General features: G+C 27.8%; 1 protein-coding gene across 11 annotated transcripts in view; it reads left to right on the plus strand.

Annotated features, from left to right (window-relative positions):
- LOC107452250 (histone-lysine N-methyltransferase 2C) overlaps positions 1-25,356 on the plus strand; it is a 156,375-nt gene that overhangs the window by 35,038 nt on the left and 95,981 nt on the right. For all 11 annotated transcript variants that reach the window (XM_071187063.1, XM_071187065.1, XM_071187066.1 and 8 more), the window contains 13 exons: positions 423-511; positions 2,626-2,736; positions 4,007-4,111; positions 5,467-5,571; positions 6,058-6,239; positions 8,637-8,801; positions 9,799-9,917; positions 11,230-11,307; positions 13,607-13,819; positions 14,698-14,853; positions 16,505-16,573; positions 20,387-20,547; positions 23,999-24,190. In XM_071187063.1, the coding sequence (XP_071043164.1) occupies positions 423-511; positions 2,626-2,736; positions 4,007-4,111; positions 5,467-5,571; positions 6,058-6,239; positions 8,637-8,801; positions 9,799-9,917; positions 11,230-11,307; positions 13,607-13,819; positions 14,698-14,853; positions 16,505-16,573; positions 20,387-20,547; positions 23,999-24,190 (1,745 nt within the window). The remainder of the gene's footprint in view (positions 1-422; positions 512-2,625; positions 2,737-4,006; positions 4,112-5,466; positions 5,572-6,057; positions 6,240-8,636; positions 8,802-9,798; positions 9,918-11,229; positions 11,308-13,606; positions 13,820-14,697; positions 14,854-16,504; positions 16,574-20,386; positions 20,548-23,998; positions 24,191-25,356) is intronic.

A 25,356-nucleotide genomic window follows, 5' to 3' on the forward strand; every position in this document is an offset into this window, starting at 1 on the left:
TTTTTGTATCCCTTAAGAAACGATAAATCCATATTTTTGTGTTGATATTTTAATATAATTTTTAATTTTTCACTAATTATGTCTAAATTTTCACAAAATAGGTACCTCTCAGAAAAACCTAGACAGACCCCTGTTAAAGTATATTGATAAATAATTGCTGTGTCTGAACACAGAGTGACACGGAACTTTATTGTGGAGAAAGCTAAAGTATACTAAGGACTATAGAATTGAAAAAAAAAAAAGAATGATTATTATTATTAAAATTAATTGGACAGGAAAATTAAATTGATTGCTTAAAATTGCCAGGCAATAGGGAACTGTGTATCGTTTTCTTTTAGCAATATTTTGTATTTGTTCTCTTTTAGTTTTATTAAAGTTTTCTTTGTTCCTTAAATTTAAAGATTTTTTTTTTTCTTTTGAAGATTCTTTTCAAGGCAGTTCTAGAGATTCTTTTCTATCTGGAAACGAAGAGTCTCAGTCATCCGAAGAATCCGATTGTGTCAATGATACTGTAAGAAACCTAATTTTTTTTCAGTAACTTCATAATTTTTATTGAATTATATTTTGAGCTAAAGTTTCATGACTATTGACAACAAATCATTGATTTCTCTTGAAATAAATGATGTCCTCTCAATTATTTTGGCCAAAACTCTTTATTTTTATAAATTTATAATTTTCTTATCAAAGAGAAATAAGAAAAATTCTTTCACATTTTATTTTAATTAGCTGATGTAATTTTTAATCATCTTATTTACTTAATTAGTAGTTTTTAGTAGTAGTGATATGTAGTTTTTAATCATCTTAGTTACTTAATTATAATTTTTATTAAATTATCTTTTGAGCTTAAGCTATATGATTATTGACAACAAAGCATTAATTTCNCTAAAGATTAAATGTTAATATTTATACTTTTTTTGGTATTTAGTACTATAATTATACAAAGAAAAAATTTTACATACCTTAAGACAATTTATTTCCTTACAAAATAATCTTAATACATGTTTGTATTTGTTTTTGTCTACGTATTTCAAAAATAGTTTCCTCCAGTTCATATAAATAGGATAAAGGGGAGTTTCAGAAACAAAATTAAATTGTAAATAATCACGAATAGTGTCTAAAGCTTCCAATACTGTTGTGTGATTTGGAGGAACTTTATCATCCTCGTCTGTATTATCCACCATGTTCTCATCGTCCACAAGTTTTAGTTAGATATAAATGAACACTTCTTCACAAAAAAATTTGAGTTTTATGGGAGGGGGTGAGACATCACATGATAAATTTCTAAGAAAAGTACTTGACGTCGTAATATGCTGCACAATAACTGTTCGATTTCTAATGTCACTAAACACACCTCCTCCTTTTATTTACTTATAACTTATAATGTCCATCTGACTGCAAGTAAATGATCGCGGTCTTTTTCATCTTTCGTATTCCAGGTGTCTTTTTTTTTCTCTAGAAAACAGCATGGGAGTAAAACTAACCTCTGGACAAGAAGAATGGTCATTTTCTAAAAGATGAATAAGCTTTCATTGTTGTTGGTGTTACAGATAAGACACCCTATTCGAAATTCTAGAAAGAATGTCTTTCCCGAAACAGCAAAAATGAAAAGGTCACAGGGGGAAGCAAATTCAATAGGATCTAACAACATATATTTCTTTTCATCTGTAACAAGTATTGCTCATTTGCTTCATTTTTAATTTAAAACATTTTTTTTAAAAAGGAAAAAATATTTAAGGGATTAAAAAATTAAAATGTTAGCCTAAAATTTCGACGCATAATTGAAAAATTGACTTTTAGAGCGACGCATAAACAAAGGATGTTTATCATTTTTTTCCTATTTAATGTATTGGGACCTATAAAAATCGTCGTATAAGTGAAAAAGGTGCATAAAAGAGGTGGTGCATAAGTGAGAGGTCACTGTAAACAAAATTCTTTCACATTTTATTTTAATTAGCTGATGTAATTTTTAATCATATTTACTTAATTAGTAGTTTTTAGTAGTAGTTATATGTAGTTTTTAATCATCTTAGTTACTTAATTATAATTTTTATTAAATTATCTTTTGAGCTTAAGCTATATGATTATTGACAACAAAGCATTAATTTCTCTTGAAATAAATGATGTTCTCTCAACTGTTTTTACCGAAACTCTTACTTTTATAAATTTATATATTTTTTTACTTATGAGAAATAGATAAAACTCTTTCACAGTTTATTTTAGTTAGCTGGTGTAGTTTTTAATCATCCTATTTATATGTATGTTATTAGTTGTTATATGTAGTTTTTAATAATCTTATTTATATGTATGTTATTAGTTATATGTAGTTTTTAATCATCCTATTTATATGTATGTTACTAGTTGTTTCATGTAGTTTTTAATCATCTTAGTTACTAAAGTAAAATTTTTATTAAATTATCTTTCGTGCTAAAGTTTTATGATTATTATCAACAAAGCATCAATTTCTCTTGGAAATAAATGTCTTCTCAACTATTTTTGCCAAATTTCTTATTTTTCTAAATTTATATTTTTTCTTACTAAAGAGAAATCGACAAAATTCTTTCAAATTTTAATTTAGTTATCTGATGTAATTTTTAATCATCTTATGATTTCTTGTTCTGTTTAAAGGTTGCAAGTAATAAAATTCCAAGTAGAAGAACCAGTTCAGAACTAAGGCAAAAGAAACCTCCCAAGCCAAGATTAAAATCGCTGCAAGGACAAGAAGTTCTTTTCCCCATGGTAATCATATTACAGTTAATTCTGGTAGAAAGGCCACACCATTGTACACTCCCATATCTGCAAAAAAACATTGCTGAAATTTTTAATTATTATTGCATAGGCCAAACCGTCATGCTGGCTTCAGTTTAAATTTTTAGCTACGATGGTTTTTAGCCCCTGTTAGGTACAGTCCAACTATTACAGTATATCACTCATTTCAAAAAATTTGATTTCTATTGATCACTAAAGTAATGTATTAATATTTTAATGAATTAGATTATTAAAATTAATTTTTGCTACCATAGGTTTGTCACTCCACAGGGAGAGAAAAGGGAAAACATGGAAAATACAGGGAATTCAAAAATCAGCTAAAATAACAGAGAAAATGCAGGGACCTTTGTATTTTTCCTGACCAAAAACCAGGGAATTTTATTTCTTATTTTTGTCTCTTAAAAAACCCAGACCTCTCAAATTGCAATCTATGGGATATTTAAAGATGATGGTTCAGCTATATTATATTATTACCGGGAAATAGTGAGTTTGGATATTGTTCGTCAAATGTTATTTGATTAAAAATACTAAAAATATTGGACTAAATATATAAATGATTAAACTAAATGTAAAAAAAGAGTGATAGGAAACTTAAAGATTATGTCTTTTCATTAGCTATGTGTAAAATTATTTGCTGTTTAATAAACTTATTTTAATTATGTCCATTTAAACACAAGTACTTTTAAAACATATTAAATATATGATTTGTGTTCTTAAACAATGCAGAGAGTCTTGTTTTATCAAGAGTCATTTGGAAAAATAGATTTATATTTTATTTATTTTTATTTTATTTATTATTTTTTCTATGTTTCCTGGTGTAAATAATTTTTTTCTTCATTTGATATTTAACTGACGAATTGGGTCTTCACTTTTACAAATTTACAAGGGTGCTGAACTGAACAAAAACAATTATGATTTCACGATTAGCTTATAATAATAATATAATATTTTTAACCATTTTAGTTTAAAAATATTGGTGACTTTAATTTATATTGTTTTTGAATAAGATAGAGCATTATTAATACATTTTAACAGAACTTTGATTTTTAAATAACGGTCTATTAAAAATTCACTTATACTTTTTGATGCATCTTTGTGCACAGAAATAGAAAGAGTGGTGTTATTTTTACAGTTTACCTTGAGTTTTATGATAATTTTCAGTAAATGTTTGCATTTTATAATACAATTACAGCTTTTTGGAAGATTAATCACTCTGTGTGTCTTTTTTCTTCTTTTGCAGTCACAATTGTTTTCACAGAAAGAGTATAAAATTGATGATGACGATCCAACCGAGGATAACAGAATGGTTATCGCTGCTGCCACAGATGAATTTGTTCTGTGCCAGGTATCTTAACATTGCCTTTTGTACTTTTCATGGAACAAAATAATATAAGCAACTGTGTATAATATTTTGCAAAATGTTTATTTCGATATGTTCCATAAATTAGTAATAATAAAGCAACTATAGCTTTGGTTATACAGTAGGGAACCGATTATCCGGAACGATTGGAAACATCGCTATTCCGGATAACTGATTTTTCCGGTTTTCTGAATCGCTACAAAAAGCCGTTTTTTTATTGTTAAACCCAACTAAAAAAAAAAAAATTATAATTGGAAATAATCCTAAAAAGAAGAAAAAACGATGAAGTAATACACTAATGATTATTTCCAAAATGATGGTTAGGTAAACATCTTTCAAAAAGGAAAGAAAAATCTTAAAATCTTATGAGGAAAATTTTTTTTTTTTTTAAAATGGCTGGAAAATTTAGCGAATTTCATTCCGGTTTTTTGGTTTTTCGGTTTTCTGATTTCCGGATAATGGGTTCTGTACTGTATCTTATTATTATTATTTATTTTGCGTTGCCATTTTATAGTAGTAATTTTGTTTATTTCAAACTAAAAATCATAAAATTACTAATGAATTAATGTTAATTATTTTCCTTCTGTCATTCCCTTTTCTTTTTCTCAATTTTCTTGTTTTTTTTTTTTTAATAGTTTTTGCAAAATGTTTGCTTTTTGCACAATCTTAATAGTTTTTTCAAAATAAATAGTTTTTCAAAAACATTTATGTGACTTTGTCTCTTAACGATCCCTTCAATGGATACTAAACATTAAAATAGTTTATTCAAAGTTGTTTAAAAATCAACTCTTGATATTTACTAAACTAATCAGCCATTTAATTTTTAAAAATATTTTGAAATTAGTAAATCAGTTAGTGATTTAAATGTTTAGAAACATTAATATTTAATTTTCAATAATAGATAAGTCGCAACAAATCTTCTGAAAAGTTAATTCTGTCTCATTAAAATGTCCTATTTTTTTTAACCTTACTGTACGGAGCAAATAAATGCATGGTTTAATTTTTTAGTTAATCAATCAATTTGCAAAACAAGTTGAAATTTAAAAAATAAATAAAGCTAGGCTTTAATTGCATTCAAAATGGAATTTTTAAGTTAAGAAATTATTCACCAACATATAAAGAATTTTTTAATTACATAAACTTATTTTTCTGTAAATAGTTTTTTTTTATTAAAGAATTTGATTTTTTAAAAATATATTTTTTTTTAAAACAAATTAATATTGTTAATATTGCTTGGTTTTATTAATTAAAATCACAAATTAGTTTGCCCAATTACTTTTGTTTCTTTACTGATTTCTTTGGTTATTTTTTTAATCTCACCTTTTATGCATCATTTTCAGGATTTATGTGTAATGTGCGGTAGCTTCGGCAAAGGGGAAGAAGGCAAATTGGTTGCATGTGCTCAGTGTGGCCAATGTTATCACTCCTACTGTGCTAGTATAAAGGTATGATAATATTGTTTTTTTTTATATAATTCTTTCTCTTATTTATCTTTTATCTTTATTACTTATGTATATTTCCTATTAGTGTAGAAATTTTTTGAAACACATTTTTTAAATGTTCTGTCTAGATTTTTTTTAAAAATTTTGATTGTACAGTATCCACCTCCTTGCCCACGTAAATCACATTTGTCTGAATCACATTTGATTTTATATTGTGGATGATTTTATAAGCTAACGTGCCTACACTTAACAAGTATTCAAAGATTTATTTTCAAACAACTTTACAGTATAAATGTGGTAATTAATTTATTTTAATAGTTTTCATTTAACTTCAATAACTTATCCATTACTTTCGAATAGTCTATAAATGTGAATTTAATGTGTGGCAGGCACATTACTATTTTTTAGCATCTTGTGAACTTTTTCTGCACTAATTGCATTATTTTACCTAAAAGTATCGAAATTGCATTAATAACTTTAACATTTCAGGTGACTTTGGTTGTGTTGAAAAAGGGTTGGCGTTGTTTGGACTGCACTGTTTGTGAAGGATGTGGCCAACCTCACGATGAAGGCCGCCTTTTGCTGTGTGATGAATGTGACATTAGTTTTCATATTTATTGCTTAGATCCCCCTTTACAAGAAGTTCCTCAGGGTAACTGGAAGTGCAAATGGTAATTAACAATTGTGTTAACTCAGTTTTAACTTATTTCTCCTTGGAAGTTTGGGAACAACTCAAATGAGTAGGGTTCACGCCTGTACAATGACATTTGTCGCCACATTTGTCTACAAATGTCGCTGAAATAACACCCCCCATTACAGAATTGCGACATGGCTACATTGTAGTAGACTTTTACAAGAGTTCTTGCAGAAAGCTTTTCCTTTTGGGTAGTAAAAAATTTTGGTTTGCTTTTCTGCTGAAATTTACATGTAAAATTTGAAATGCGCATTTAGATAATCACTTTTTGCAGCTCTCAATTTATGCGGATACCGTAAATCCATTTTGATTGTATTTTTGGCAATTATTGCTTTTGATTTCCACATAGTTTTTAAAACCTGTCATTTATACAATATAATTTATTTCAACAATCAAATCTTGAAACAAAGCATGCATTTGAATATCCCCTTTCTGAAGAGACTGATTCACGTGGTTTCATTGTTGATCTGCTTTTTTTTTGTGATTACTGCCGCAGATTTCATGATATGTAATTATTTAATGTCATGGTGATTTGCTAAATGCGATAAAGGAAATAATTAGTGCCTCCCCCCCAACAAAAAGTGAGAATATCCCCCATAATATTTAGAATCAAAAAAATACTACATATCCAATTTAAAAAAAAAAAATTGGTTTTTGTGAACACAGTGTTTTTGTTACCTTAAACTAGTGACATACATATTTGTTATTATTGAAAATATCTTACAGAAAGGTAACAGTGCTAGATAGTTTTGTCGCAGAAGGCCCGAAAAATACTGCCGCAGGGATCATACGCATGGGCGACTAATTTGTTGCCTTAAATTATGTTTGGAATTAACTAAATAGTACCAAAAAGTAGTTTTTGCAGTTAAAAAAATTTGTTCATTTTTTTGTTCAATTCATTGGTGTTGAATTCTAATGTGTTTCATCCTAATGAATTTAACTAATAGTGTCTGGCACAAAAATGCTAAATTATCTCGTCAAATTTACATTTTGTGCTATGTTTTGCATTCATGTACTGACAGCGTAATATTTCACCAATAAAAGAATAATTTTTGCTCCTTTAGAATTGACTTAATTTAAAATTTTATGATTTTAGATAATTTATCTTTAATGCAATATTTTGTTCGTTCTTACTTTTACTGTTTTCCTTACTTATTTATTTACTTGGTCCCAGCTTTTTAATCTCTATGTTGAATCTATTAATTTAGCTTTTTTTCACTTAATTTCATACTATCTTGGGATAAATAACCTAATTTTTTTACGTGTTTTAGATGGCAATTAATAATTTTTGTTGTGTAGCATAACGTGAATTATGTTATTGTTAAATTCAATTTTTTTTCTCTCAATTTCGTCTACCGCATTAAGTTTTTTGTCCACTAAATGACTACCTATATCGTCCTATTGGACCACTAACTTTTCATTGCTGGTGTGAATCCTACAAATTAGTGTTGTTATTCGTACTGAATGTCATTAACTTATATTTTAACATCAATTATGCAAATAGTTTGTCACATATTTGTGTAAATAAGCAAATTTTTATTCATCTGAGCACAGATTCAAGCTTGTTTCAGTAAATTTTATTTTTCTGTTCAATTATGAAGTTCTCTTAGTTGAGTAAACAAAACTAGAATAAAGTTTGGATAGAAAATATTGCAGTCAATTTAAATTTATTATAGTGTTTGACTAAAATTCCCTGCAATATTTTGAATACTGCTTAAGAATTAGCTATATTATTTTATAATGTCTACTGTTGTCATCTATGTCAGTGTCAGACTTAGTCTATAGCACTTTTAAATCATCATGCCTGCAGTTTACTTAATTCTGATTCTTGTGCGAATATACTATGTGTAATTTGACTCAACATAATTTCAAGCAGTATGCATAACTTTTTTAAAAAGTGCTTAAAGGTGCTTATTTTTGATTTATATTCTTTATAAGCCCTTAAAGGTGGTTATGATTTTTACAATTATATTAAAAAATATGATTTTTACAATTTTTTCTGCATTATTTATCAGAAATATGTAAAGTTTTATGTAAAATCTTTGAAACACTTTTTGTTGATTTTATGCTTATAAATTAAGAACTTTATACAATAGAAAGAAAATTTTTTTATTACTGTACATATCTTAATTATAATTTTTTTTGGAAAGTGATTAAAAATATTTGAGTGCTTAAAAAGACCTTAAAAGGTGCTTATTTTTTGTTGAAATATTTAGCTATGCACACTATTAAATACTTTTTTGAAATTTTATTTAAAGAAATTAATGTCACGGTATTGTTATGCAATTGAATGCTCATTTTTTTCTGATTAGAATTATGATTCATGCTAAAGTGTAATAATTTTTATTTATTTATTATTATTTTTTTTTTGTAGGTGCGTTGTGTGTACTAAATGTGGTTCCAAGTCACCTGGACTTAACTGCGATTGGCAACTAAATTATACTCTCTGTGGTCCATGTGCTAGCTTCAGAATATGCTGCTGGTGCCATCAGTATTATGAAGAGAACGATTTGATTGTTCAATGTGGCAGATGTGAAAGGTATCATTTCACCGAGTATTTTCAATTTCATTTTTTTTTAAAGGGCTGAAATTTAAAAATTAGACGAGTGCATTTCTAAACAGAGACTACATTTGTAAACTACTGCTATTTTTATAACAACAGATTATATTAAAACTGACAGGTAATAAGGCATTTTTCTTACATTTTTCAAAACATTATATAAAAAACATTAAAATAAAACTTAAAATGCTAAAGACTAAAGTCGACTGCTGGCACTTAGGGATATTGGAATGTGGCTACCTAGGTGATAGTTCACTAATTGTGTTGTTGTTGTAAGTTCTGCTAACTTAACTAGAGTTCTTGCGCCCAGTTTTCCTTCTAGAGTCTTTCTTATTTAAACTACAAGTTTCTATTTTACACAATCGAATTATATTTTTAAAGTCTAATTTTATTGATAAGGTAGGATTTATTGAGTGATATAATTGAAAAGGAATGTATGTAAACTGTTATTTGATGATAAAAACAAAATAATAAATAAACTAAATGTGGATAAAAGTGGCATGAAACTTTCAAATTATAATTTTCCTTAAGCTATATTTCAATTAAAACGCTCTTTGATGTTTATGTTTCTATTATTTATCTACTTTTAAATTTATTTAAATGCAAGTACTTTTAAAACTTAATAAATACATAGCTAGTCTATTTAAATAATGCAATTTAATTACAACGACTATGATTGTATAAGTACTATGATTTTATTTATTCAGTGACTAAATTGTCATTAAATATTTTTCCTATAATGTTTTTGAATATTATTGTGCATTAATAATGCACTTTATCAGAGCTCTGAATGCAAAATGTAAAAAAAAAAACAAAACAAAATTCGATTTTTTTTATGATATTTTAAAAAATAAAATTTTGCAACCCACCAGGGTTAATGCCCTATTTTTTTGTGCTCTTCTTTGTATTTCTACCTTTAAGCGATCTGACACCTGTGAAAAAAAAAAAGATTTAAATTGAGCTGTTGTTACTGTAGATGGTTGCATGGACTTTGTGATCAAATTGAAACAGAAGACCAAGCTGATAAGTGTGCAGAATATGGCTACAATTGCCCACATTGCAGGTCACCAGATGAGTTACCTCCACATCTATTGCGTAAGTTTTTAAAAAAAATTTTCTTTTTAAAAGGATTTTGCCGTGGTTATTAAGTGAATTTTAAAACTGTGGGCGCGTAGGATTTCCACATTTCTGGTTTCCCTTTTTTTACGTAAGAGGGTGTCCTCATTTAAAATATTATAAATCTCTTTATCAATTATATACATAAAAAGATAGTTTTAAGATAAGAAAAAAGTGTGATTTGTAATTGATGCAGTAATAATGCAACAAAGAATTAAAACCAAAATTTCTGTATCAATTTTTTCAAAGATCAAAATTAGATGGTCTTTAAAAATCTTTTTCTTAGTAATTCATAATGTTTTTTTTTTTTTAAATAATAATTTAAAATAGCTTTTTTCTATAGGTAGGGTAAAACAAGTATTACTGAACTCTAGTATGTTTTATCAGGGTGCGTAGCATTTTTAAAAAGGACTTAAAGGTGCTTATTTTCAATTTTCATTTTTTAAAAGCCCTCGGTGTTTTTTTCCATGGGGGTTTTTAAAAAGTGCTTAATTTTCCTCTTTCCGAAATGTGATATTTTTCTTTACCATGTTGATTTTCCTCACAAATTGTCCTATTCATTTTCCTATTCAACGTTTTCACAATTTATTCAACCCCAATCTATTCCGTTATACCGTCGGTCTGTAGTGTATGAAAACACCATTTATTTTATATGTTTGGTGAAATACTTGTGTGTCGGTACTTGCGTATACTGAACTGTATTCAGTGGTAAGTATTTTTGTCTCTCTGCCAGAGATTCTCAATTTCAGACTTAATTTTCCGCCCTCTGTAATCGAATCGAAAAATCTCTTGAATTTTTGCTGATTATGTGAACGAAATAAACATTGCCAATTTTTTTTCTCTATTACCGATAGAAAATTTAATTTCTCTTGTTGATTTCATCGTTGGTGACACGCCGTAGTTATTCTTGTGTTTCATGACTCCACTTTTTAGAGTAATATTATAGAATATATTTTTCTACTTTTTAAAACATATTTAGTTCTGAACTTGTTATCTCACAAACTAGCTATCTTGAAGTTTTCAACTTTGAGATATCGAGAGTATACTGTACTGTAAAAAATACTTTAAAACATATTTTAAAAAATTAATAAATCAGCAGATTTTGCAGAAATTTTTAAGGTTTTTTCAGATATAGGCTTTTTCAACATAATTTTTTTTGAAAGTTAAATACTTTTCATCTTTTTTTACCTTGATTCTAAAGAGGAAATTGTTAAAGTTTTAAATTTATGTTGTAAAAATGAACATGATTTTAAATGACTTAATTTCTAATTAATTTCATTATTCATTTCAGCACCACCAAGTCCACCAACTCCAGAAGAACCCATACCTGAAAAACATCCTTCCCCTGTTTTGAAAATCAAAGAACCAGGTACTAGATAGCTTTTCATTTTCAAAACTTTTATTATGAAGCCTTATAAAAAGAATTTTTCAGCTTTAAATTTTTTCTTCTTCTACACCACAGTAAAACAATTTAACATAATTGATTAAGCAATTTGAAATTGAAGTGGATAATTTCTGAGTTATTGCTTCTGGATAAATTTTTTAAAAATTTTATATCTATATACAGATCTTTATAATACCATACTCGCCTAGTCTCCTGTTTTTTAACGAGACTCCTGTAATTTATGACTCTTTCTTGTTTACCCGTGTATTCTCAAATTTTTCTGTATTTGTGGAAGAAATGTTTTGGCGATAAAATATCCGCTGATGGCAAAACATCCTTCCCCAGTACTGCAGTATGTTGACTGTTAATATTTTAAGTAGATCCAAAAATAGGTTGGCTGTTCAAGGACGGATATAAAATAAAAATATAAAATAGTTTAAGTAGAGTCATGATCCCTTAGGGGGTAGGATGTTCTCCTTCCAATGAGTTCGAGTTGAAACGGGCTCGAATCCCATCGATGGCATGTTGATACAAATCCTCAGTGGTCGACGTATCATGGGTTAGAGTCGCAGACAGTCTAACTGTGAGAGGTTTTCCTCTCCATGTAATGCAAATGTGGGTTAGTTCCATCAAAAAGTCCACGACTGCAAATTTCTCCCAATACTTGATTCAGGAGTTCCCTTGTCTTCTGGATTGGGTTCAAAATTACTAGGCTACGGAGTTTAATATTTAAGACCGAAAACCAAAAAGATTGGGTCGGCTATTCAACGATGGTTATAAAATGAGATAGTTCAAGTAATTATAAATAATCTTCTTTAGATTAAAATTTGTATGCATATTTTTTATTTCTGATTTCGAATTTCTCTTTTAAACTTACATGAATATTCATGATGTATTAAAACTTAACTCGTAGCGTAAAAAATGTCATTAGTAAAATCTCTGTTATTTTATTTCTCCAATATTAGCAGGTATGTAATACTAACCTGGAGACACAAGTCTTTGTATTTCATGAAATCTTGTGTTGCATAGATCATTTCACGCATTTTAAAATTACCTTCTAAACATTGGAGCATTATTAGTCTGGAACAGATCAATCATGAAATAATTTAAGCATGAATAATTAATGAATAATTTACATGAATAAAAATCTAGAATATTAGAATAAATATCAAACAAATGTATCAATTTTGGATTACTTGGCTTTTCATACTAACATTTCAGTAAATAATTAAACAAATAAAGTAAAATGTTAATACATAGTTAATTATTAATTATAGAAATTTTTTTAACTGTAAACTTTTTTGTTTACATTTGTGTAAGTTAGAGAGGTTTTTAGCGAATAGTGGTTTAAAATGATTGATTGCAATCAACAATTTTATCATAGAAATCAACAATCTTATCATAGAATTTTTAATTGTGAGATCATCATTTAAATTACTTTTGATTGTTAAGCAGCATTTTCACTGTTTATTGAAACTCTACTTATTTGATTAAGGAACAAACTTGAATTAAATCATAATAGATGAGTAGACAGGTTTAAAATCATATACACATTGTTCTGCATGGTGTGTAGCATTTTTAAGAAGTGCTTAAAGGCGCTTAATTTTGATTTTTGTTTTTAAAAACCCTTAGAGGTGCTTTTTTCATTGGGTGTTTTAAAAATGTGTTAAATTTTCCTTTTTCGAAAAGTAATATTTTTTTCTTTACCATGTCGATTTTTGCCCCGTATTCTGCAAAAGCGTGCTTTTCACACGTTTCACGTTTTCACAATTCATTCAACCACAATTCATTTCGGCATACCCTCGTTCCGTAACGTAAGAAAGCGCTAATCATTTTACATGTTTGATGAAATACTTTCGGGTTCGCACTTGAGTTTACTGAGCTGGGTTCGGCGAGATTCTTGCACTCTCATGTGCAACCCTGCTGCATTTTGCAAGATATTCTCAATTTCAGGCTTCATTCTCCACCCTCTGAAGTTGAACCGAAAAATCTTAAGATGTTTTTATGGTGGCTAATATAATCAAGAAAATAGTTCTGTATCAGAAATTATTTTATCATGATCATGTAAAGTGCTCGAAAATTATTTTGCATTTTGTTAATGTGTAATAGTGCTTAAAAATATTTTTTTGAGTACTTAAAAGGTACTTATTTTTTGTTGAAAGATTTGTCTATGCACCATGTTCTGCCGAATTTTTATTAGTTAATCTCTTTTCCTGTCTGAATTTTTAAAGAAATGTGTTTTTTTGTCTAATGTTTTTTGTTTAAGCATTTTTTTTCTTTTTAGAACCTCCTCCCCCAGTTGTTGTTAAAACAAAGCCACCTATCCAATATTTTATGGACGGTGTGTGTTTATCAGAAAGTGGTATGAATTACATTCGATCACTTCAGTTAGAACAACCCAAGAAAATTCCTCGTCCAAGGAAACCAAGACTTGGGATGTTTGGTTTGCAGGACTCCACCCTTCAGTTTGAAAAAATGGACACCACAACCCCAGCTGGTAGTTTAATTATCCTTGTCTCCATATGTATTTATAGTTTGAAAAGTAAAATGGCGACAGAATAAGATATTTTATCATTCTGGAAATGTCAGGAAATTTACTAAAATACCCGTGGTATCAGGGAAAAGGAATTAGTTTTAGAAGTCTAAAAGTCTAATATTTTTTCTCAGAAAATTAATCTTGTTATAATTTTTTTTATAAAAAAAGTTGTTTATTTTTAACTCTAATGTTGAGGATAAGTATTTTGTATTATATTTCATGCATAAGAATAAAACATAACTGAAAAATTAGTAATACAATTTGTGCCTCCTGTTAGAAAAATCAGAAAAAAATTATAAAATCAGTTTGGAAAAGTCGAAGTATATTTTCCTGCGTGTCTTTGGCAACAGTGAATCTGTACTCATGGTTTCATATCTTTTATTCTTTTTTTAAACTGACAAAAATATGTTTAAAAAAACTTGGCATCTCTTTTATTTGTAAATATTTTTTCTGGTAGAATGATAAGCGCTATTAGAGATAAGAGTGAACTCATACGTAATTATTAATTTAAATTATGCTACATATAATTTATTTAGAATTTCATGTTGTGAAAATATCAATGATTTGAAATTATAAGGACATTAATTTTTTGAAATGCATCATTATTGATTTTACTCTAGAAATTTTCAGGATTTTTTGAGTTGGGCTCACAATTACCCCTGATTATATGTAAAGAACAATTCATAATAGGCTTCCCTGATAACATTTGCAAGTCAAGAAGTATTGATGTTTAAAATTATAAAACTTTTTTTTTTAATTAATGGAATAAGTGTTGCATTTTTATATGAGTCATTTCCATATATTCTGTAATTTAATTTTTGCATTTTACATTACTTTAGGTTCTGACGAACCTAAAAGTGAACAACAACATACTTCCTTAGAACTTGGATTAAAAGCATATGATTTTGAAGATGATAAAAAAGATAGTTCAGAGGCTAACAAAGATGGTGTATTTGATGATAAGAAGAAGAGGCCTAGGAAACTACAAAAACTAGGTAATTTCTGTCTTTGGCGAGACTAATTTTGTTTCTTTCTCATCATGTCAAGATTTTTGCATAGTAGTATACAGTAGTATTTTATGATGCACCCCGTGGCAGAATTGTCGCGACATGGAGACATTGTCGCAGAACGTTAAGGAAATTTTGCCGAAAAATTTTATCATTGGGAAGTATAGAATTTTGGTTTTCTTTTCTACAGAACTTTTAATTAAATTTTTTAGTGAAGATATTACTACTGATTTCCACATAGCTTTTAAAATCATATTTTTAGTGCGATATTATTTATTACAACAATTGAATCTCGAAAGGAAAACACGCATTTAGTAACCCCTTTGAGAAGAGTCCGATTTGCCATCAATCTTTTTTTTCTTCGGTAGTTACTGCTACGGATTTCACGTTTTTTTAATTATTTTTTTTAATGTGATGATGATTTACAAAATGTGAAAAATGAAATAATTAGTTTGTTTTCCCCCTACAAAATGCAGGAATCTCACCCATAATATCAGAATAAAAAAATATTACATGTTGGATTAAAAAAATTATTTTATTTGATCCAAAACATTATTTTTTAAATTGACGCTTCTGTTATTTTAAATTAGTGACATGTATATTTGTTATTTTTAAAAGTATCTTGTAGAAAGTTATATTAGTATTAGAGAGGTATGTCATAGAAAGCCCCCAAAAATTCTGCGACAGGGATGATGCAAACCTCGAATTGTGAGGCTTAGCAAATACTTTTCTTATAGCTTGTAAATAGTTCTTGTCCTGTTACAGAAATTTCTTTAATGGGATATTTGTTGTTTTACAACCAGGAATGCTGTTTATAAAATTATGTGATGATTAGATCTTGTACTACATTAAGACAAATTAATTCTAGATCATTATTTTGTTCATGTTAATTCTTAGTTATTATTTTGTTGATAAGATGTATCTAGAACTTAGTTCCTTTTAAATTATTTAAGCAGAGAACTACCATGAAAAGAGTAATATTGTTTTTTGCTGTTCCTCAGCATGTCAAGATTTTGACACATCAATTCTAGATAAGGAAAAACATAACCCATCTTGTTCTTTGATTTCCATTTTAAGTAGATTAGTTACCTTTCTAAAAAATAATAATTTATTTGTGTAACAAAGAAAAAATTAAAAAAAAATTTCCACCCTAAGTTTTTTGTTTGAGTAATTTGCATTTTTTAAAAATTTATTTTATTTGTCATCATTATTTTATTGATTAGATGTATCAAGATTTTTCTTTCAATTAAATAATTTATGCTACCAAGAGAATGGATAGGAGCCAAGTAATGTTATAGAGCCTATTAACGAATTGTGAGAAAAAATTGAATGATAAGGTTTTCTATGTCCATATAAATCTGTCGAATCTTACCTCCGTCTCCATTAACCCTCAGAGTTAACTTATGACCATCTTCTAGTATGCCAAATTGTAATTTGTGTTACAGCACACTTGTTTGTATTATTGAACCATAACTAAGCACACCTAATTGCTGTAAAAAAATTAATAAATAATAAGTAAATAATTTTTTATTTATTTACTTAAATATCTTTAAAGTTTTTCCTGCTGTCTTATAAAGATTTTTATATAATATTGAAAAAAAAGTTTGCATTCTTTTTAAAAAATTGATTTTATTTGCAGGTATCGGAGGTTTTATTGTGAAACCTCGTGGACGTTGTTCCTCTACCAAAGACTCAATTGGAGAATCAGGTGAGATTGTAGTAAAATTTGTGATTCTTCAGTATTTTTACTGAATCCAGTAATTTTTGTCTGGTATTTTCAGTATTTTTATGTGCTAATTTATTTAGATCTTTAAAATATCTTGGTTGTATTAAATTTTCATGTCTGGATTGTAATACAGTACAGAACCCGTTATCCGGAAAACCAAAAAACCGGAACGAAATTCAAGAAATTTTCCCGCCATTTTTTTAAAAAATATTTTTTTTCCTCGTAAGATTTTAGGATTTTTCTTTCTTTTTTGAAAGATGTTTACCTTACCATCACTTTGAAAATAACCATTAGTGTATTACTTCATCGTTTTTTCTTCTTTTTAAGATTATTTCCTTAAATTTTTTTTTTTAGTTGGGTTTAACAATAAAAAAAACGGCTTTTTGTAGTGATTCAGAAAACCGGAAAAATCAGTTATCCGGAATAGCGATGGTCCCGATCGTTCCGTATAATCGGTTCCCTACTGTATATACATTCACCAACAGGACAGTTTTTAAGTGTGTGTAATATTTACTGTATTATGTTCGTAACTTTTAAGAAATGTCATTCACTTGAATGTTGAAATTGGATTTATATAATTTAAAGCAGGGTTGGAGTTTTTGCCGGCAAAAAGGGTTTTTTGCCAGGACAGTGGCAAAAACCTGGTAAAAACCGGCNCGGAAAAATCAGTTATCCGGAATAGCGATGGTCCCGATCGTTCCGTATAATCGGTTGACTACTGTATATACATTCACCAACAGGACAGTTTTTAAGTGTGTGTAATATTTACTGTGTTATGTTCGTAACTTTTAAGAAATGTCATTTACTTGAATGTTGAAATTGGATTTATATAATTTAAAGCTACTTAACTGTATTTCTCTGCATATATATGAATGAATGTATTACAAGTTAGTTTTTACCGCACATTTTTTTTTAAGTGTAGTTATTTAGTAACTTGCTTTTGAAAACTTTTTATGAAAACTTTTTATGAAATGTTATATCTAGCTTGGTGTTCACTATTTTTTATACACTAATCTGTTTATTATTCACATATTAATTTATTTACTGTCATTATAGAACATTTTTACTCTTTTTTTTTATTAACTTAAATTGCTCTATAAGAGCAATTTTACTTTTTTAATGTTTCTCTTGTTTATCTGCACTATTTCATTTTGTTTTAAAACTCAAGTTATGAAATTCTTAAATTTAGTTAAAGAAGTGTTAGTGCTTTGTCCTTAACTGATAATTTAGTGTTTAATCCTTTACAGCTGAAACACCCAAGATTAGTTTAAGATTTATTTCCTTTGCAGTTATGTTTTATCTTTTTTCCTTCAGTTTTATTTTATAAAAAATTTTTCTTTTAAATTTTTTCCCAGGTTGCTTGGCAATTAAATGAATATTTTGTAATATAGTCACAGCTCTTAATGATCACAGTAATTGTTAATCACAGATGTAATTAATTGGCTTCATTTTGGAATATAATAATCAACAAATGAATTAAATTGTTTTAAAATTTTCTTGAAATGTCTGCAATTTTTAAATGCCGTTACATTTTATTAAGAGTTTATTTTTGAGTAAAAATTTTGCTCTAAAAAAATCATTAAAAAAGGAGTTTAAAATTAATTTTCTCTTTTAACTAAAATTTATCTGATTATTCCAAATATGTCTTTTGTGAAGCTCAAAGTACTGAAATTGTTAATAATAATGTCTATAATTTTCTTATAGACCTAATTTGTTTGAATTAGAACTTAAGTCATTAAGTTAAAAAAGATATTTTTATATTTTCTTTTCTTTATAAAAATTTATTACTTTTTTACATTATTTATTGTTTTTGCTTTGAATGTTATATTCAGCAATCATATTTTGCAACATTTATTCAAAAGAAATGCGAAAATTTGAATTATAATAAGTTAATTTACCTTATCTTGAATTTTTTTTATGCACTTTGACTGTCACTAATAAAATTGCAATATCAAAACATGTTAAAACTATCTTTTTATAGAATCTTTATTGCCATTTAATAAAATCAAACTTTTAAAAAAAATATGTTTCAAAAATAAAACAAGCTAGAATGTAAAAGAAAACCAATAAAATCTACTTATCAATAAAGGAAGGTTACTGAATGCCCACCATTAATTAATGTTAATGATTATAACTCACCGGTTAACTATCATACTTATGAAAGAATGAAAACTAAAAAAATAATTAAATGCCTTACATGTTCAATGCTATAAACCATTACCGATCTATTAATTATTTTATCAAGTGAAATTAGATTAACCAGAATATGTATAAACAATTTTAAAGAAGATAGTGTCCATGTTATATTATAATTCAACTATGAATATGCTTTGAGTTTATATTTAAGTTCAATTAGTTAAATAGCAACATGTCTAAATGACAAAATTTGAGTGTCCAGGAAAAATCTGCAATGTATATCTGATGTTCGAACGACGCTTTTTTTTTTGTTAGTATTTATTTATTTAAAGTTCTAAACAATACACTAATATTTGCAGACTTTTTTTTTAAATTGTAAAAATAAAGCTTACATTTAATCCAAATGTAAAATGTAAATTAAAACAGTTAAAAAAATTTTTTTTTTCAATTTTGGGCACTTGGGTTTATTTTCCAGTTACCTCAGAAATACCAAAATTGCTACTCTCTTATTGTTATCCAGTGGGCACCTGTGTCTAAACCACGGCCTTGGAGTAGCATCGCCCATGTCATATAGGACGTGTTACATTCGCTCAATCACACAGAAGAATAGACATAGAACAGAGAGAGAAAGTTACATTCATGCCTACAGTGGGGTTCGAACCTACAACCTCTGGCCCCCATAGACCCGAACAGTAACCACTAGACCAGTGATCAGCATTGAAATAAAAATAAATGTAGCAATTATTTTAGCTCTATTATTATGCCTCTAAATATTTGTATAAAATGTAATTTTTGTGTAGGTCTTTAAGGTGGCCATTATATTATGATTGTATTTCATTTCCTATGCGCCAAGTTTCCTGTTTTTTTAACGAAGACTCCTGTATTTCACGACTATCTCTTGTTTATTCGTATATCCTCAAATTTCTCCGTATTTGTTGAAGAAACAAAAGAAAACAAAAATGGGCAATAAAATATCCGCTGATGGCAAAAATACTTCTCTTATTCTCCAACAGATGGTGCTATTGCCATTACTGCAGTATGTTGAGTGTTTATAGTTAAGTAATTAAAAATACAGTACAGAACCCGTTATCCGGAAATCAGAAAACCGGAAAACCAAAGAACCGGAATGAAGTTCGATAAATTTTCTTGCCATTTAAAAAGAAATTTTTTTTTTCCTCATAAGATTTTACGATTTCTCATTCTTTTTTTGAAAGATGTTTACCTTACCATCATTTTGGAAATAATCATCAGTGTATTACTACATCGTTTCTTCTTATTTTTAGGATTATTTCCAAATTTTTTTTTTTTTTTTTTAGTTGGGTTGAACAATAAAAAAAAATGGCTTTTTATAGTGATTCAGAAAACCGGAAAAATCAGTTATCCGGAATAGCGATGTTCCCGACCGTTCCGGATAATCGGTTCCCTACTGTAATGGTTTAAAAGAATCTTCTTTAGATTAAGATTTATATGCATATTTTTTGCTTCGCTTAATGTAAGTGCTTATATTATTTTCAATTTTGAATTTCTCTTTTTGACTTACATGATTATGATGTATCAAAACTTATAGCCTTAAAAATATCGCTGGTAAAATCTGTTATTTTATTTCTCCATTCTCCAATGTTGGCAGGTATTTCATTGCCATTTATGATTATATTTTAGGTGAAATATCCATTCCTGCAGCTGAACCTCCAGTTTCCACGCCAAGTGAGAAACTGAGTTTTGGAGCAGAATCTGATTTTGGTGGTGGGGACAAACCTAAAAGGAAGCGTAAACAAAAGAAAAAAACGCAGTTGGATGAGAGTTTCCCAAGCTATCTTCGAGTGAGACTCTTTTCACAAATTTAATCCATTTTTAAAACCTCTAACATCGTTAAAAAAAAGTGTTGTGGAATAATTAATGATCTGTTAAATGATCGTAATGTTTTATTGATATAATGATAGTAACTGGAATGTAAGAGAAAATTTGCTCTCTTTGTGCAATTGTGGAATCAGAATTTTACCATCAACAGGGCTGATTGTGCTCTGGAAAAAATCCGGATTTCCTGAATTTTCGTTAACAGTGATCCGGAAGTTTCCGGAGATCGAAGGTCCAGACGTTTCAAGAAATCATTGATCACAGCAGTTTCCGCAAATCAAATTTTCAAAGGTGGAACTTAAAAACACAGTTTATTTTATTTGTTTGTAAGGGAGAGCCAGAGAGATACTTTATGAGCTTATATTCATGATTAATATTAATTTTTTATCAGTAAATAGTTGTTATAATCATAAACTCAAGAAGGAAAGACGTATTTGTAAATTTTAATTACTTCTCCAGGTCACCAAAGGTATGTGTAAAAGGTATAGGTATGTGTAAAATTTTAAATATATTTTAAGTAAACTAAGAAATATTGAGAAAGAGGAAAAAAAACCTTGTTTAAATTTTTTTCTAATTTTTCAGTTCAAACTGTTTTTTTTTGTTGTTTTTTTGTTGCTTTTTTTAACTCAAGAAATTTTCCGGAATTTTGACTTGGCCTCACAATCACCCCTGTATCAACTACACCAGATACTTATATAGTAATTAATTTTATATCTATGCATAAAATAATCCAATGAAAAGAAATTAGTGAACTAATTCTGGATCATCTAAGAAGCATTTTATGAGAAAGAAAGTAAAGAAAAGGTAATTTAATTATCATCATGTACTGTTGATGGAGATTCATATAAAGCTAAGCTCAGGTAGTACTAGTTATTAAAATTCATAATAAAGCTTCTGATACATTATTTCCTATTTATTTTTACGTCTCATCTTTAAAAAAAAAAACATGCAATTTATTGTACTTGCACTGTTGTCATGAAATTAAGAAAAATTGGTGGAATGTTTCGATTAAACTTCATTTTAATACTAAAAAAATAATTTTTTCTATGCATACAGCATTAAAGTATGTAGTCTTAAGTTTAATTTGCACAAAGAAAGAAGTTTATATGTAAAAAATTGTTCGAGCAATTACTAATTTACAAAAAAATTGGATTTCAGGGAAGCCCCGCTCACATGAATGTCGGGTATCACCGCCCGATTTTATTTCGTTGATAAATGTACGGTTGCAAAGATTATTATTTTATTGCTTCAAATTTCTTGAATGTTATATGCATTTTTAACATCAAATATTTTTGTTATTAAATGATTGTTATTAAATGATGGAATTCACTGAAAGTATATAAATATGTAATAAATAAAATAATTTTGTGATAAAAATGATAAATGAGGTTNTTATATATTTTTTTGGCAAACTTTAGTTTTTGACATTTTTGACGGGTTTTTGACGGTTTAAACCAGTATTATACCCTTGTCATGTCAAAAACCACTTTTTGACGTCAAAAACCCAACCCTGATTATTTCCCATTTATTTTTACTTCTCATCTTTAAAAAAAAAGACATACCATTTATTGTACTTGAACTGTTTAACGATATTACTTGCACTATATACCATTCCATTTGTAATTCTATTTAACATCAGCTGAAGTCATAAGAAATTGTGGACAACACTCAATGGTAATCCTCACAGAAAATACAGAATTTGTAAATCCTAAAAAATCCTATAAACTGTAAAACTATGTTCTAGTTTAAATATAAATCTCAACAATAAAATTTCTTTGAGTATCAAACTTGTTGACACATTGTCTCGTAGACATAAGTGAAGGCGTGCATCAGAAATTTTCAGAATTCCATTCTGGTTTTAGAATTTTGTTATTATTTACACTAAGTTTCTCATCAGTATTGGTAGGAGATCACCATCAAATTTCTGTTTTTTTCTCCTCGTCTTCTTTTAAACTGCTTCTTATATGATCAAGATTAAATTCATTAATTTCTTTTAGTTGTATTTTATGGTTTTTAAAGAACTATATGTTGGCAGCTTAAGTGCGAAATTGGGTTACTTATTCTTAACTTTTTATTTTATATGTATATATTGAAATACTTTTTAACAAAAAACTTAAAAAGTCAATGTCTGAATTAAATATAAATCCATTCCACATATTTACTCAAATCCATTAAGCAGGAAACTAATTGAATTATTCTCTTTTTCAAATTTATTTGTTTTAAGACCGTCAAAGATTAGTAAAAAACTATTACTTGATCTAAAGGGATCTTGATATAGAAAATTCTAGCAATAAAATTTTCAACTTTTTTATATCTACTATCAATGTTTGAAGTTAGGCTTGTAATATTTTTAAAAATATTGGTATCTGAAATTTTGTGAATAGTTCTTGTTAAAAGTATCAGTATTGCTACATTTATGTACTAAGTACATCGAAGGTTATTTTATATTATTTGTCTTGCCATTAAAAAGAACACTGCGAAATTCTATACTTTTTTTTAGTACTGAACAATATAATTTTTTTTTGTAATGTTTGACAATGTAATTCAATTTTATTTTGTCATTAAATAATAAATTGATTTATTGTTATTACTGTTACTCTACTTCTAGATATAATGCAACTCATTTATAATTACTAGTTCTAAGAGAGCCCTAGCAAACTTATTTTGTTTAAAAATTGTTGGTTTAATATGGTTAAATGGTTAATTAACGGTTTTTTAAGACTCAAGTTAAACTTTGCTATTACGAGCTAAGCTTAGATTTAACGAGAATTTTTTATGAATTCCTTGAAATTTACTGAATTGCAGTTGTCAAACAAATAAAAGTGTCTGTTATTCAAAATCCAGAAGAGTTTGAAAATCTATTTTAGCTCATGAAAATAAGTAATGAAAATAATAAAACTGAATATGCACTATAATGACTCATATGCACTGAAACGTTTATTGTTTGATAATTCCAACCAATTATTGTTGACAAATAGACTGCTCTTAATTTTCGGCTATTAATTATTTTCACTGTATTTATTTCTAAAATCAAATCTTTCAAAAGAGTTTTATATAATTTAATAGCTTACTTTTCTTAAATATTGGCGAATTAATTGAAATTTTTTTCTAATATTTTTCTGCATGTAATCATTTAGTTTGATCTTAAAGTTAAAACAATTTTTAAGAATTTTTGGATCTTGTTATTGTGTATATGACTTCATTAGGGGTGTTTAACAATAGTCCAATTTTAAACCTATATTTGTGTTTCACTTGTAGTTTCTTTTCATAAAATATTTTCTTAAATCTCTTTTTTTTAATAAAATAGAAGCAATTTTGAATGATTTGTACATTTATACATTGTTCTTTATGAGATATTTAGTTTTAGTTTCATTCTAACTTTTTTTATTTTTAAAAAAAAAAACTTTTTAATTTTAGGAAGCCTTTTTTGGAAAGGAACTGTTAATATCTTGTAAAAAATTAGGACGATCTTCAGAGATGAGGGATGCCACTGATATTAGTTCTGAAAACAGCAGCAATAAAACCAAACATGAGCCCGAGCTTCCAAAAGCCCCTCAAACACCATCGGCTGAGCCTCGAGTTAAAGTTCCTGCTGATGTTAAGCCTCAGGTTAGATCTTTGTAAAAAGTTCTGTTTTGAATTATGGCAAACGATCTTATTTTAAATGAAATAGACAAATTTATATAAAAATTATTAATACAGTGAAACATCTCTGCAACGACCACTCTCCGTTCCACAGTAAAATGGTCGTTGATGGAGGTTGGTCGTTTTTGGATTTTACCTGCGTTGACTTCAAAATTGTTATCGGAGGTACATGATTTTTTTTGCAAATTATTTTATTTTTAGACAGTGTCATTTTCTTGGTGTGGGAATGCTTTTTCTGTTGGCGTCATGAAAAGACAGATCTATAAATTAAATTTAGCATCTAAAAATTTTCACTGCTGATATAATTAGTCCCGATTATCCGAGCCCCAATTATCCGAGCTATCAAATATTTCACAGATCTTTTTTTTTTCTAGTTAATTTTTTATTTTTAAAACTACCGCCGAAAAAAATGCTGAATTTTTTCTTACAAACACTCAGTAAAACAAGCAGAAGGAACACACGAGATTACCGATGAAATGATAGTTAATATCGCCAATAATGAAAATGAATCTAGCGAAGATGATGAAGACAGTGACGATAAAAATCAACATATAAAAATCTCTCAGCTATCATAAAAGCTATCGAAAGTGATATTGAATATATAGAACAACAAGAAGAGGCGACACCAGCTTTCCTGTTTATCCCTTAAAAAATGGCGAAACATGTCGAAATAATGTAAAACAAAGAACGATTAAGGACTTTTTTTTAGTAAAAACTCTTTAATTCTCGTTTAAGTATGCTCTTTAAGTGCTTTGAAGTAAGGTTTTAATTATAAAATGAATTGTATGTGGTGGACTCGTATAAATTTAGTATTTGCTAAATGAATTACATTTATACCTATTCTTTTTTTCTCTCCATTTTTATACTCTTTCCTTTAACCGAGTTTTTCGGTTATCCGAGTTAGTCGTGGTCCACATTAACTCGGATAATCGAGACTCTACTGTATGTGCAAAAACAAATTTACCAAATATGAATGCTTAAGCTATTTTAAATAAATAAACAATTATGTTTTTCATTTAAGTTTGCATTTAATTCTATATTAAAAAATTAGTTAGCTTTAAAAGATGAGAAGAGGTTTGTTCGCGATGCTTGTTTTATTTTTAAAAAACTTTTTTTTTGTAATTCAATTT

This window comes from Parasteatoda tepidariorum, chromosome 10 (assembly GCF_043381705.1).
Source record: "Parasteatoda tepidariorum isolate YZ-2023 chromosome 10, CAS_Ptep_4.0, whole genome shotgun sequence".
Lineage (NCBI taxonomy): Eukaryota > Metazoa > Arthropoda > Arachnida > Araneae > Theridiidae > Parasteatoda > Parasteatoda tepidariorum.